The sequence below is a fragment of the Neopelma chrysocephalum genome, unplaced genomic scaffold (assembly GCF_003984885.1).
Source record: "Neopelma chrysocephalum unplaced genomic scaffold, ASM398488v2 Primary Assembly neopelma1_93, whole genome shotgun sequence".
Lineage (NCBI taxonomy): Eukaryota > Metazoa > Chordata > Aves > Passeriformes > Pipridae > Neopelma > Neopelma chrysocephalum.
Window position 1 is genome coordinate 459038 of NW_020897755.1, and position 13386 is coordinate 472423.

Consider the following 13386-nt stretch of genomic DNA (forward strand, 5'->3'; position numbering starts at 1 on the left):
CTAGGAATGAACTCCATGTTCTCAGCCTCAGTGAGTGACTCTGGCAGCGTGGAGTTTGGTGGTTTAATTACACCCTGCTCTCTGAAGCTGAATGTCCTCATTTTTCTTACAAAAAAGAACAGAAGCAGCTCATTTATCTCTTCTAGCCTGTGTGTTTATATGTGCCACTTGCATTCCTGTCTCTCTCTCATAAGATGCCTGTTGGAACATTTCAGCCCCAAGTGTGTAGTAACTTACTGCTTCCCTCTTGAAACCATCTTCTTTTTATGCTGCAATTCTTGAGCTGGAGAACAGCACAGGAGCTGAAAAGCTGATAACAATGGTTTATGATGCCTTAGTGTAATCTTTCACCATTACTTACCCACTGTTTGATTGTCAGGGGAGAAGCAGATGTAAGCACAGGCTGTTAGAATGATGTCCAGGGCCTATAATATGATCCCTGGAAGCTTTAAGCTTTAGATCTGAAGGAATGACTGTCCTGAACTTGAGGTCAGTGCCTTTCTCATAGAGCTGATGCAAATCTGGGGCTGAGGGGGCAAATCATCGGTCTTTTCACTGGTCATTAATGTCTTTTATTCTGGCCCAGGGAATAGATTTGGAAACATGATAATGTGTCTCTGATTACCCTGGTGCATCTAAGTCTGTACTGGTTAAATTGGTGTGCTGGGCTCTGGCTTTTTGTCCCAGATGTTCCCACAGGCACTGGAGTGCTGGTAATGCTGTCAAACTTAGTTACACCCTGCTAAGACAGTCAGTAAAAATGACAGTGGCTGAAGAGCCCCTTATTGTCCCAGTGGGATAGAAACACTGTTCCCTAGTCCTGTTCATTAGCTCTCCATAGGGTGGGATCGACCAGGTCTGTCAGGAATCTGGGTATAAGAGAATTCCCTTTATTTTTGATTTGTAAAAACTTGTTTGAAAAAATAAGTGAAGCCAGACAGTGCAAGACAATTTCTCCTCCCTGGAGTGGTTACATTCATCTTATGGTAGGTCAGATGTTCTCCATGCCAGGGAGAGCTCTGCAGACTCACTCTGACTGTCAACTCCCATGGGCTGCAGGGAACAAGACAGAAAATCCTTTGCCCAGGGGAATAAAATGACTTCCACTCTCATACATCATCAGACAGTGCTGAAGCCAAGTGGTTTGGGTTTGTACCTTCTCCATGGGAAGCACAATGACAGTGGCAACCTCTTGAGTGTCTGACTCTGTCCAAAGGTGGTGTTGTACCCACGGATTCTTCCCAAAAAACCCACCATGCAGAGCACTTTGGGTACCATGTGTGTTCTAAAGATCTGACAAGATCAACACTGATTTTATTCTGGTGTTTTGGGTCCAACAGGAGATGTGCAGTATGGGAGTCAGTTCTCCACATTTCACAGCTGTAACTTTTCTGTGTTTCAGGGACACTTCAGGGCAAGGGAGATTTTGCACCATTTTCAGATCCTACTCCAGAGGAGCCCAGGTAAGTGCTGCTCTCAGGGCTTTGAAGAGGCACATTTGCTTTTCCTTTAGGCTGTAGGAATCTTTTCTGCTGTGGTAAAGAGCTCTGAAGAGGAAGGCATGGATCACCAAAAGGATCTACGGAGATGCCAAGAGGCATCTTGTTGCCTGGGATTCTGTTCTTATGAAATGGTTGGAGAAAGGGGAGGGAATGACAGACTTTGCTAAACTCCTACAGAAAAGGTCTGTACAGGCTGTATTCAGTGTTAATTTCTAGAGGTGGGGTTAGAAAGGATGAGGCAATTCTTGCTCTAGATGTGCCTTAAGCTTTGATCTGGGAGCTCCTACTTTCTGAGGTTTCCCAAATTTGTTTAAATATGACACTGGCTTTCCCAGTGGAGCTCTTCCAGGCTGTGTTGCCTTCGAGTCAGTTCCAAAAATAGGGGCGGCTCCTACTTGTGTGTCTGAGGCAAACTTGGAACTAGAGCAGCTCAGTTGGATTGTAAAGTGTGTGTGTTCCTTAAAACTTGAGGCAGAGCCTTACAGTTTGAGTTTCTCCTTTGGGGCCTGCTCCAGAATAGCATCAAGATCCTCAACAGCACAAAAATCCTTGTGGTCCTCTGGAAAATTGCTTTTAGTGTTTCCTCACGGTTCTGTTGTTGTCCTTGTAATAACATGACAGAGGCTCTCCAAGATAAAGTCTCCCTGAGTTTAATGAACTACTGTATTTACCTTATTGTTTCCAAATTGGAAAACTTTGGAGAAAATTCCTCCTCTCTTAGACACTCGGAATCAGAAGCCACCTATCAGCCTCCTGACTGTGCTGGTATCCTGGCAGATTCCCAGCCTTTGGGAAACTTTGCCACTTTCATTTAAGCTCTTGCCACTCTTGGCTTTTTGCTCCTTGTAGGACCTTTGCTTTTGAAACTGGGAAAATCCATCTTGCTCTCTTTTCCCTAAGACTTCCTGCAAATTCCCTTGTGCCGTAGACATGGGAACACCTCACCTGGGATGTGAGGTTGAGATCTCCTCTGGTGTCCTGTTCATTCATGTTTGTGCACATCTCTGGTGGTCTGGATGCTTTGAGGCAGCTCCTTTGAAGCAGAGGCCAATTTCCTGGTACTTGCAGAAGTGCAGGGCAAGGAGTGTTGGAATTCTGCAGTGGGAGAGCCCAGGATCTCCCATTCACATGTTCAGTCTCGTGTCTGAGTTTATCTTTAAGCTTTCCTCTGCCCTTACACATTTCAGAAAAGTCTGGAGCTCCAATTACAGAATCACAGAACAGTTTGGGTTGGAAGGGACCTTAAAGCTCATCCTGTTCCACCCCCTGCCATGGGCAGGGACACCTCCCACTAGCCCAGGTTGCTCCAAGCCCCGTCCAACCTGACCTTGGACACTCCCAGGGATGGGGAGTCCACAACCTCCTAATGGAACCTGTGGGCTTGAGGCCACATCACTTCCCTCACCAGTTATAAATGACCAGAGCCTGGTCAGTGTGGTTTGCTGGTGACCACAAAGCTTAGCTTTGGTCAGGCTTTTTTCTGAGACCTCGCTGTGTCAGATTCCAGAACAAACTGGGAATAGAAAGCAGCAACTCATATGTCCAGAAATACCATTTGAGAGCTTTCACCCCTGTCTGCAGCCACTGTGCAGAAGAGTTTCTCCCCTCAGTGTAGCCTGTGAGCTCTTCAGAGCAAGTGCTGTGTCTCCACAGGGCTGCACCCACACACCAGAACTTGTACCTGCTGCTGCCACCGAGGGAACTGGGGCAGAGGGGGGAGGTGAAATAAGGAGTGATGAGAAATTGGATGGAGAGACAGGTCTAGAACCTGCCTGGAGCTGTGAGGTACTGGCACAGCACATCCATGGGTTCCTGCAGCCTGGATATGACATTTGGGTGCCATAAGGGATCTGGCTGACCTGACCTCAAGCTTGAAATGGAGTGATTTTCTCTTCCTTCCTCAAAATGAAGTTCTTGACCTTCTTTGCTTTGGAGGCAACGTCCTGCCCTTGTGCTGTGCTTATCAGCTTTGCTGGAGGGACTCTCACCTGAGGTTTGCCTCCTCCATCTTGCTGCCTGCCCCTGCCAAGGAGTGAGGCTGAGACAATGAACCTCATCAGCCAGGCAGGGGGACCTTCAGCGTGAATGCTTCGTCAAATCATGGAATCCTTAAGGTTGGAAAAGCCCTCTGAGATCATCGAGTCCACCCATTAACCCAGCCAAGTGACTGCCAAGGCCATCACTAAACCATGTCTCTGAGCACCACGTTCTGCAGGGGGTTTGTGAACACTTCAGGGATGGTGATTCCACCACTGCCCTGGGCAGCCTGTGACCACCAGTGGTCTGACCAGCCTTTCAGGGAAGAAATTTCCCCGGTATCCAATCTAAACTTCCCCTGGCAGAACTTGAGGCTGTTTCCTCTTGCTCTTGTTACCTTGGAGAAGAGACCAACCCCCACCTGGCTCCCACCTCCCTTCAGGCAGCAAACCAGCCCTAAGGAGTGAGTCTGCCCGGGAGGAGGAGTTCCCAAGGGAAGTGAAACACAGTGGAAAGCCTCTTGAAGACTAGTGACTGCAGTCCTTGTACTGTCTGCTCCAGGCAGCTTGGAGGAAAACTCAGATTGTTTTCAGCATCAAGTGGTTGGCTCTCATGTGGTGATACAGTGATATTCCTGTATTAACAGGAATACAGGTACTGTCTCTCTTAAATAACTCCCCACATCTTTCAGTGGAAGGGGAAAGCATCTAAATTTATACTCTGAATGGTTAACCAAAGCAAGAGGACTGTTTGTTTTGAATAACAAATGCCTATGTGTTTGCAAGGATGGACTTCCAACACCTCCAGTTATTTTCAGTATGCAGAAGCTGACTCCTTCTGGCATGGCTTGAGCACAAACACAACCTGACCCACTGTGGTCTTGGCAGCAAAAGAGATAAAATGCTCCTGAGTCATCTGATTTAGAATCATGGAATGGTTTGGGTCAGAAGGGACCTTAAACCTCATCTCATTCCATCCTCCTGCCATGGGCAGGGACACCTTCCACTAGCCCAGGTGAATCCAAGTCCCATCCAACCTGGCCTTGGACACTTCCAGGGATGGGGCAGCCACAGCTGCTCTGGGCAACCTGTGCCAGGGCCTCCCCACCCTCACAGGGAAGAATTTCTTCCCAATATCCCATCTAACCCTGCCCTCTGGCAGTGGGAAGCCATTCCCCCTTGTCCTGTCCCTCCAGACCCTTGTCCCAAGTCCCTCTCCAGCTCTCCTGGATCCCCTTTAGGCTCTGGAAGGGGCTCTGAGGTCTCCCTGGAGCCTTCTCTTCTCCAGGTGAACCCCCCCAGCTCTCCCAGCCTGGCTCCAGAGCAGAGGGGCTCCAGCCCTTGGAGCATCTCCGTGGGCTCCTCTGGACCTGCTCTAACATGTCCACATCCTTCTGATGCTGGAGGCCCCAGAGCTGGATGCAGTACTCCAGGTGGGGTCTCCAAGATTTGTTCAGGCCTGTGTGCTGTACTGGCTTCAGCTGTTTGCTTCCCTCTCTCCTGTCCTGGAATCATCAGGCTCCAAGACTTTTGCCGTGGGAAGGCTGACACAAATCCCATCAGAGGCAAGAGAAGCAGCTTTTTTAGCCTAAAAGCCAAAAGCTTAGGAAGAACAAATCTAGCAGAGAACAGAGATGCCAGGGTGGGAAAAGCTCTGTTTTCAGTGCAGTGTGATATTTGTACCAGAACAGCTTGGTGTAAACTGGCCACGAGCAGCTTCACACGGAGAATTAGCAGAAGGTTCTTACAGGGTAGAGGACTGAGGAGCACGAGGGGACCTTGAAGAATGAGGTTCCAGAGAGGATTTTGACAGGTTAGCTGTGAGAACTGGAGGCTGGCTCAGCAAGCTGGCAGCCCTTACCAGGGTCTGAATAGCCACTGCTTAAGAGAATACTTGGTATGAAAAGTGCTTCCAAGCCAGGGAAGCACAGTGCACTTTCCCACACACTCCTTCTTGTTTCTTGAGCACAGCAATAAGAATTGAATCTTCTAAAGTAAACCCTGGAGAGGTTGCAACGTGGAAGAATGGTCTCCAGATAGTAGTAGACCTTCTTGGGAGTTCTCCTTTCCTCCACAGCACAACTCTCAGGCTGAACTTCAGGCTGGTCCCTCCCCAGGGGCAGGACTTGGGTACCTTGCTGCCTTCTCCGATTTCAGCTCCACTTGCCTGGGTCCATACATGTGGCTTTCATGTTCAGCAGGAACTTCTTCCTCTGGAAAACATCTGCAGTAAAACAGCTTCACTGCCCTGATGAGCTGGCTCTGAACAAGGACCAGCCCCTTCATCCAGCCAAGGCACACCAACCGTGTTTGCCCCAGGGTTTGCTGTGAGGATCACAGAGCTCTTGCCTTCCTCCCTGCCCTGCCCAGCAGATGTGATCTCATTAGGGACACAACGAGCTCTTGGGCTCAAGGTGGAGGCTTGTGGGGGCTGCTGTGCCTGGGACCCCCCCTCCTTTTCTCTGGCCTCTCTGGGGATTGAGTTTCCACTTCATCTCTTCCCTCTTGGGGTCTGCAGGGCCAGCAGGGCCATCACTTCAGGGTCTCATTTTGGAGCAAAAGAGGAACGTTTGTGTTGGGATGGCCGAGCATTGGCCTCCAGGCACAGGGAGAGTGTGCAGGCCATGCCATGGAGGCAGCAGGGCCAGGCAGGTAGAGATGGAAACCCAGTAGTGTTGCGTGTGCAGAACCAACTCGGGGAGTCTGGAGCTTGCTGTGCTGCAGAAGGATTTTTATGTTAATTATCACAGCTCAGGGTGTGGTGAAAGGTATTTAGTGGTGCTTAAAGGTGCTGCAGAAATCTTTTTTGCTCTTGGACTTGTGCTCCTTTTGAGCTTGGCTTCAAGGTTTCAATATTCCAACAGCAGAGCTGGCATGCTGATCTCGGCTGTTGGGAGCAGCTGTGGCTCTTCTGGCTGCTGTGAGCAGATGCAAACTATTCCAAGAGTCATCAGAGAGGGGAAGAAGACTTGTGGTGGTGCTTCCTGATCCAGCCAGGAAGAAGCAGTGCTAGGATCATTCCTGATGTCCTCATATGCCAGCAATTTAAACTGTTCCTGAAAGTGTGGCTTGCCAAACTCTTCCCAAACAGTGTGAAAAATGCTCCCATCTTACAGCAAAGTGCAGCCCTAAAGGAATGATGAATATTGTTGAGTTCTGCTTAGGCAGGTGTTTTGAGGAGCTGCTGTTTATCCTGTTAGGGGCTTCTTAGTATGCAGGAAGGTGGTGGATTTTTGGCAGCTCAGCAGACTCAGGTGTAGGCTCTACTTTCTTGGTTGCTGCAGATACCTTACCTGCCTTGGGTCATTCAGATGGGGTTGTCTAGCTGCTGGAGAAGTCTGCCCTGCCTGCCAAAATATTTATCAAAAGCACAGGGATAAATAACCCCCCAGTGTGCTGTGGTGTTGGGAAATGGCCTGGCAGCAGGATGTAACTGCCCATGAGCCAAGGCCCGAGGTGCCAGCTGGAAAGCCATGACCAAATGGAGCTCCAAAAGAGCAGGAGGGACAGAGTGTTCTGGTTCCTGTCAGCACTGGATCTTCTGTTCAGGGTTTGTTTCATCCTGTGGACCAGAGAAATCCATTCTGGGGGTCTTCAGGCTTCTTCAGCAACAGCTTTTTTCCATCAGTGGAGAATAGCAGTGAGTGACACTTCCCTGGCCACCCTGTCACCTGCCTGCACTGGGCTGAGCCCTTTGGCAGTCATGGGAGTGCTCCCAGCAGTTCCTTGTGAGATCCAGCTCCTAAAGCATCTGGGAAGTGTTTCTGGACAAGCCTGCCTTGCACCAACAGTGAACACGCTGATTTCCACTCACCTTTCAAAGCTCATTGCTGATAAACCTGGTCCAAACCTGCTGTGAGCAGGCAGAGATGGCACTTCCCCACCACCACTGTGCTTATGTGGACAGATCTGTGTGTCAGCTCCTGCTGGAAACAAATTTGGCTTTTGGCAGAGTAAGTGTCCACATGTGCTGCTGGATACAATGACTGGTGATCTCTCTATGTTCCTTGTTCACTCATGTGGAAATTTCTGTCACTGCTGTGCTGAGGGTTGTGCCAATCCCAGTAGTGTGGAACAAAACCAGAATGGGAATGAACTCTGAAAATCAACTGTGAAAAGACCTGAGACAGATCTGGGGATGAGTCCAGTCCTCTTCCACCTCACACAGAAGCTGTAGGCAGGTTGGGGAGGGAAGGAAGGAAGGCTGTTGTGAGGGGTCCCTTGATCTGAGAAGCTGAGTGTGGAGCTTTTACTGCATGCTGTGGGAACCTGGGGTACGTAATGCTCACAAAAGGGCTTTGTGAAGCTAAAAATGGAGAGCCATGGAGAGAATACAGTGTTGACAGCCATCTAGGCACTTAGAGAGCAAATTAGGCTGCAAATGGGAAACTGTTCATTTGTCAAGTGGAGGAAATTAAAATTCTGTGCACGTTATTCCAAAGCAGACTTTAAAAAAACCTGACAGATCTTACTTGGAACTGTCTGCAGAGATGGAGCCAGCTCTCTCTGTGTGCATGGCTGAGTGCTGTTCTCTCTGGGGGAGAGATGGTAATGACGGAGTGGATTTGGGATGTGTGCTCTGGAAACGTGGTGTCTGGAGCATGCCAGCACCACTTGGAAGCAGTACAAGGTTATCTGGCAGCACCAGGAGCTGGCCAGAGGTTTAGAAGACTGTGTCCTCCCTCTGCTGAGCTAAAGCACAGCTGGGTTGGGCAGGATGGGGACAGAGCAGGGCACAGGCAGCTTGGCCTCGGTGTCTTCTGAACTTTCCTGGACAGTCTTCCCTATAAATGTGTGTGCTGGAGCTGTGGCGTGGCCTGGAGGCCCAGCTGGCAGACAGGGTGTCATCTCTTGCTTTTAGAAATTGTGGGCTTGACCTTCCACCCTGCTGAGAACGTGGGGCTGCATTTCTGCTGATGTTTTATCCTTATTCCTGTTTAAAGAAGATCCAGGCGGAAGCTGCCAGCAAAGCTCTCTCCTCCTAAAGCATATTCCTGGCAGGAGCAGTCAGCACAAACTAGGTCTTGGGTCTGTTTCTCTTGGCTAAAGGAACTTGTCAATCCAGAGATGAAGGAAGTAGACTTTATTTATCCTGCTGGCCGTTTGTCTTGGAAGGGGGTCATCAAACTCTTTGCTTCGTTGTTTCCTGCCTCTCATTCATTCTCACACGCGGCCTTGGAAGATGGAAATCAAAACAAATAGAGGAAAAATGAAAAGAAAGCTCAGAGTCTTTTTTTTTCGATATGCACTTAAAATGTGATGTATCCTGCTAGTAAGTATTTCTAGATAGGGCTCTTGAAAAGTGGTGTCTTTGGGTTTATGGGATGTTTTTAATTATGGAAAATCATTACTTCCTTCTAATTTTTCCTCTCTAAGTGTGGAAGAAACTGACCCTTTTCTCCTCCAAAACAAAAACAACCTCCAATTCTTTCTGAGTATGAAGTTTTTGGGCTGTTCTAGAAATGGCACTGCAAAAAAATTACAGACTCTAGGCATGAGCTCCAGACTTTCTTTGGAGGACTCTGAAGATGCTTCTCCCATGAAAATGGTAGATGCCTCAGAACAACCTCAAACCCACACTTGGAAGGGCTCACTCTTCATGTTGGGCTGTCAAACACAAAAGCCAACCCACCACACCTGACTTGCCTTTTGTGCCCCCTCCCCTTCTGTTTTTGTACATTTGAGCCTTTGTGCAGGAGGTGCAGATGTGGAGGTGTGGGTGGGACAGTGAGGGCAGAAACAGCAAGTGTTGCCTGGAGAGCACCTACCCTGGGGTGGAAGCACCATGCAGTGAGGTTGGGGGTAAAGCTGAAATATCAGAATTTTCCAGAGTAAGGAATCTGAATTGTTCTAAAATTATAAAATTGGTCAGGCTTTGAGAGCTGCTTATTCTGAAAGAGCTGAGAGAAAGGCAGACAAGGTCAAGGTACACACAGTGCACTGGGGGAAGGCTGCTGTTCCTGTGGGGCAGCAGTGCCAGCTGCAGATGTGACTTCACTGGGAGGATTCAGGTGCCTTCGTGGTTCAGATGCCAGTTTATCATTCCTGTGTGCTCCACATCTCATGTTGCTGATTATTTTTTCATAAATTTGAAGTGTATCAGATACAGGCTGTACAGGCTGCCCCTCACGGGCTTTGGCAGCAGTGGGGATTTTGGGAGGACTGGATAGCTGGTGTTTCCCATCTGTGTAGCACATCTTCCATTTCAGGGAATGAAGGAGCAGCTCCACAGGTAGGTGAGGGTGCTTTGGTGGTCCCTGACTTATACCAGGACAGATGGTGGGCAGTTTGTCAGCTCCCTCCTTCCCTGGGCTGAATCCAGGCACCTCTTGGGAGGACCAGGCTGCCAGCTGAGCCCTTCCTTTGCCAGTTTAAGCTTGTGCTGGGGCCTCACTGGAGGGGCAGCTGTTCCTCAGGATACCCCTGATTCAGGGAGGACTGGTTTGCTGAGCTTGCTGTTCAGTGATCTGGTTTGGTTTGCCCTTAGCTTGTCTTGCTGCTCCTGGGTTCCCTTTCATCCAGTGCTGCCTTCCCAGCTGGATTGTCTCCTCTCTCAGCACGAGAGCTCCTCCCTGCTTCCCATTTCAGGGCATCTTCAACTGCAATTCTGCCAAGTCAGCTTGGAGTGCCTGTTGTCACTTGGAATGTCCTCGATTGCAAAGAAGAGAGTGACAAGAAGTCAGAAAAATAAGAGGGGGGCTGGAGAAATGCTGCTGCTGAGGCCAATTCCCTAAATGCTGTGTGTGCCCAGCCGGTACCGGGCGCTGCCTCGTGTCCTGCAGAGCAGCACTGCCCTCGTGTGTGTCCTCACAATGCTCTGAGTCGAGCACAGCTCCTTGGTGGGAGATGCTGTGGACCTGAGTGGTGGCCACCAGTCTGGCCATGCTCCTGGGTCCTGCTAACCAGGCTCAGGGTGAGGTGGAGAGTCCGAGGAGCTGCTCCTGCCTGGGGTTGTGCCAGTCCTGGGCCAGCACCACTGTGCTGCACCTCCAGAGGTGACTGGGAAGCGAGTCATGGATGTGGGTGGTCTTTAGGGACAATGGAGGTGAGCCTGAGGATGCTGTAGGTACCTCTTGCCAGAAGAAAGGGTTGTTCTGTGTCAGTGTGCCAGTGACAGTGGGAGACACCTTCAGCAAAGCTCGGGTGGATCCCAGTCCTGAGAGCTCAGTCCTGCAGAGATGCTGTGGGGCTTACTGGCATCATTCACCTTCTTCCTTGTCAGCACAGGGCTGACAATGAGACTGTTCTGTAGAGGGAAAACACTCTGAAGAGGGGTGTGCTTGATTAACTCTGTCTTGCCCTGCTGCCTCTCTGCCACTGACTGCAGCTCTTCTGTGTAAGGGGAAAGAAAAAGACTGTTTCTGCCTCAGTGAGCTTGTATCAAATTTGTGACAGGAGAAGGGTGTGTTTTGCTCCTCCAGATACACGGTCACCAAGGCAGTTCTTGCTGCAGAGACTGCAGCTTTGGAAATTATTTGGAGGATGCCAAAGCCAAAAAAGGAGTAAAACCTTCCCTAATGACCTGGGAGTGCATTAGCACAGTCCTGTTGTCTCGATTTTTGCCCTGCCAGCACACAAATGATGCAGCTGGAGCAATGTTCTGTCCCTTGCCCTCTTGGTTTCTGCACTTGGAGATGGTCTTTTCAGGTATGTCCCCCCCTTTTCATGTTGCCTACTATGAAACCTCCTGATTGCTTCTGATTTTCTTCCACCAGGGGATTCTCTTGGTGTACGACATCACTAATCGCTGGTCCTTCGATGGGATAGACCGATGGATAAAGGAAATAGATGAGGTAAGGGGATGGAAGAACATGTGCAGGGATCTATAGCAGAAATTTGGGGAGGTATCACCTGAGGTGTCACCTCTGATATGGAGACAGGAATGGCTCTGCTATGGAGGGGACACCATGGCAGTGCAGTACTGAGCAGAGCAAAGTGATAAGTGCCTGCCCTCCACCTCTGTGTAAATCTGGAGTAGTAGGAAAGGGCTTGGGAAAGGTCAAGAAATGTAGGGAAGTTCCCTCTAAAATCACAGGATCACAGAATTGCTGAGTTGGAAGGGACCCACAAAGATCATCAAGTCCAACCCTGGCCCTACACAGGACCATCCCCAGGATTCACACCCTGTGCCCCAGAGGATCATCCAAACCCTCCTGGAGCTCTGTCAGCCCTGCTGCTGTGCCCACTGCCCTGGGGAGCCTGGTCAGTGCCCAACCAGCCTCTGGGGGAAGAACCTTTTCTAATATCCAACCTAAAGCTCCCATGACATGGCTCCAGCCATTCCCTGGGTGCTGTTCCTGGTCCCCCCAGAGCAGAGCTCAGTCCCTGCCCCTCCTCTGCCCCTGCCCAGGCAGTTGGAACTGCAGTGAGGTCTCCCCTCAGTCTCCTCCAGCTGAACACACCAAGTGCCCTCAGTGTCCTCACAAGGCTTCCCCTCAGGGCCCTTCACGAGAGCCATGATTTCTCCACTCCTTTCCTTGTTCCAGCACGCCCCAGGTGTCCCTCGGATCCTGGTGGGGAACAGGCTCCACCTGGCCTTCAAGCGGCAGGTGCCGACGGAGCAGGCGCGGGCCTACGCCGAGAAGAACTGCATGACCTTCTTCGAGGTGAGCCCCCTGTGCAACTTCAACGTCATCGAGTCCTTCACGGAGCTGTCCCGCATTGTCCTCATGCGGCACGGCATGGAGAAGATCTGGAGACCCAACCGAGGTGAGCGAGGAGGCTGCTCCCTGTGGGGAATGCTCGGCTCACGTGGAGGGATGGGGCTGCCTGGGAGGGGGGGTGTTCCTGAGGAACTGTGGGAGCTGAATCCGCCTGACAGGGAGAAGTGCCTTGGGCCAGACAAGCTGAAGCTGAGCCACAAGCTGCCTGGACTGGCGCAGGGCTGGGCAGCTCCACGGGGCAGTTCAGCATGTCTGGGATCTGCAGTGCTCTGGGGCATCCTCCACCTTCCCACTCACTCTGCAGGAGGCTCAGGGCAATTATCTCCCAGCTTGAAAGTGCTTCAGTCAGACGCTGTGTGGGACAAATCCAAGCACCTCGGTCCTTGCCCTTGCCTGAGCCTGTCCCCCCTGTTCTGGAGGGAAGCAGAGCAAGCCCAAGGAGCTGAAAGGGACTAAACCTCCTCCCTGCCTTCAGCAGGCAGCAGTGGGCTGGGGGATTCCATGTATCCAGGCACATGTGCTGCAGTGAGGCAAACCACAAGCAGATTCCATGTTATGTTTCAGCCTGTTGGCTTTGAAGAAAAATAATCTCAGTTCCCACGTTATTCCTGGCTGGAAGTGTCCCACTGCAGTCTGAGTAGCAGCAGATCTGTGCTCCTGGGGTGACAGGGTGACATACCCTCCCATGGATCTTCAGCTCCTGCTCATCAGGAAGGGGGAATCCTGTTTGCCATCCCCAGTCCCCAGATGTTGTGCCTGGGCTCCTGTCCCCGACTGTGGCACACTTGGCTGCTGTGCCACAGTCTCCAGGTCACCGAGGGATGGTGGGCAGGGAATGTGCTGCATTCACAGACCTTTCCTGAACCTCTTCCAGAGGTTTTGTAACTGTGGGCTGCCTGCTTGGGAACAGATAGGGCAAAAGGAAATGGCCTCAAGTTGTACCAGAGGAGGTGTAGATTGGATATTGGGAAAACGTCTTCCCTGAAAGGGTGGTCAGGCCCTGGCACAGCTGCCCAGGGCAGGGTTGGGGTCACCGTCCCTGGAGGTGTTCAGAAGAGGTGTAGATGTGGCACTTGGAAAAGTGGGTTAGTGTTGACCTTGGCAGCGCTGGGGAACGGTTGGAATGGATAGTCTTAGAGGGCTTTTCCAACCTGAACGATTCTGTGTTTCTATGAATGGGGGGCTGCCTGCTCGGGAACGGGATCTGCCTGCTCGGGATCGGGATCTGCCTGCTCGGGATCGGGA

General features: G+C 50.8%; 1 protein-coding gene across 1 annotated transcript in view; it reads left to right on the forward strand.

Moving 5' to 3' along the window:
* The window catches only part of RAB40C (RAB40C, member RAS oncogene family), a 24292-nt gene that overhangs the window by 7212 nt on the left and 3694 nt on the right, over positions 1-13386 (forward strand). Inside the window, exons 3-5 of the mRNA XM_027693701.1 lie at positions 1403-1463; positions 11194-11271; positions 11965-12187. Coding sequence (XP_027549502.1) covers positions 1403-1463; positions 11194-11271; positions 11965-12187 — 362 coding nt within the window. The remainder of the gene's footprint in view (positions 1-1402; positions 1464-11193; positions 11272-11964; positions 12188-13386) is intronic.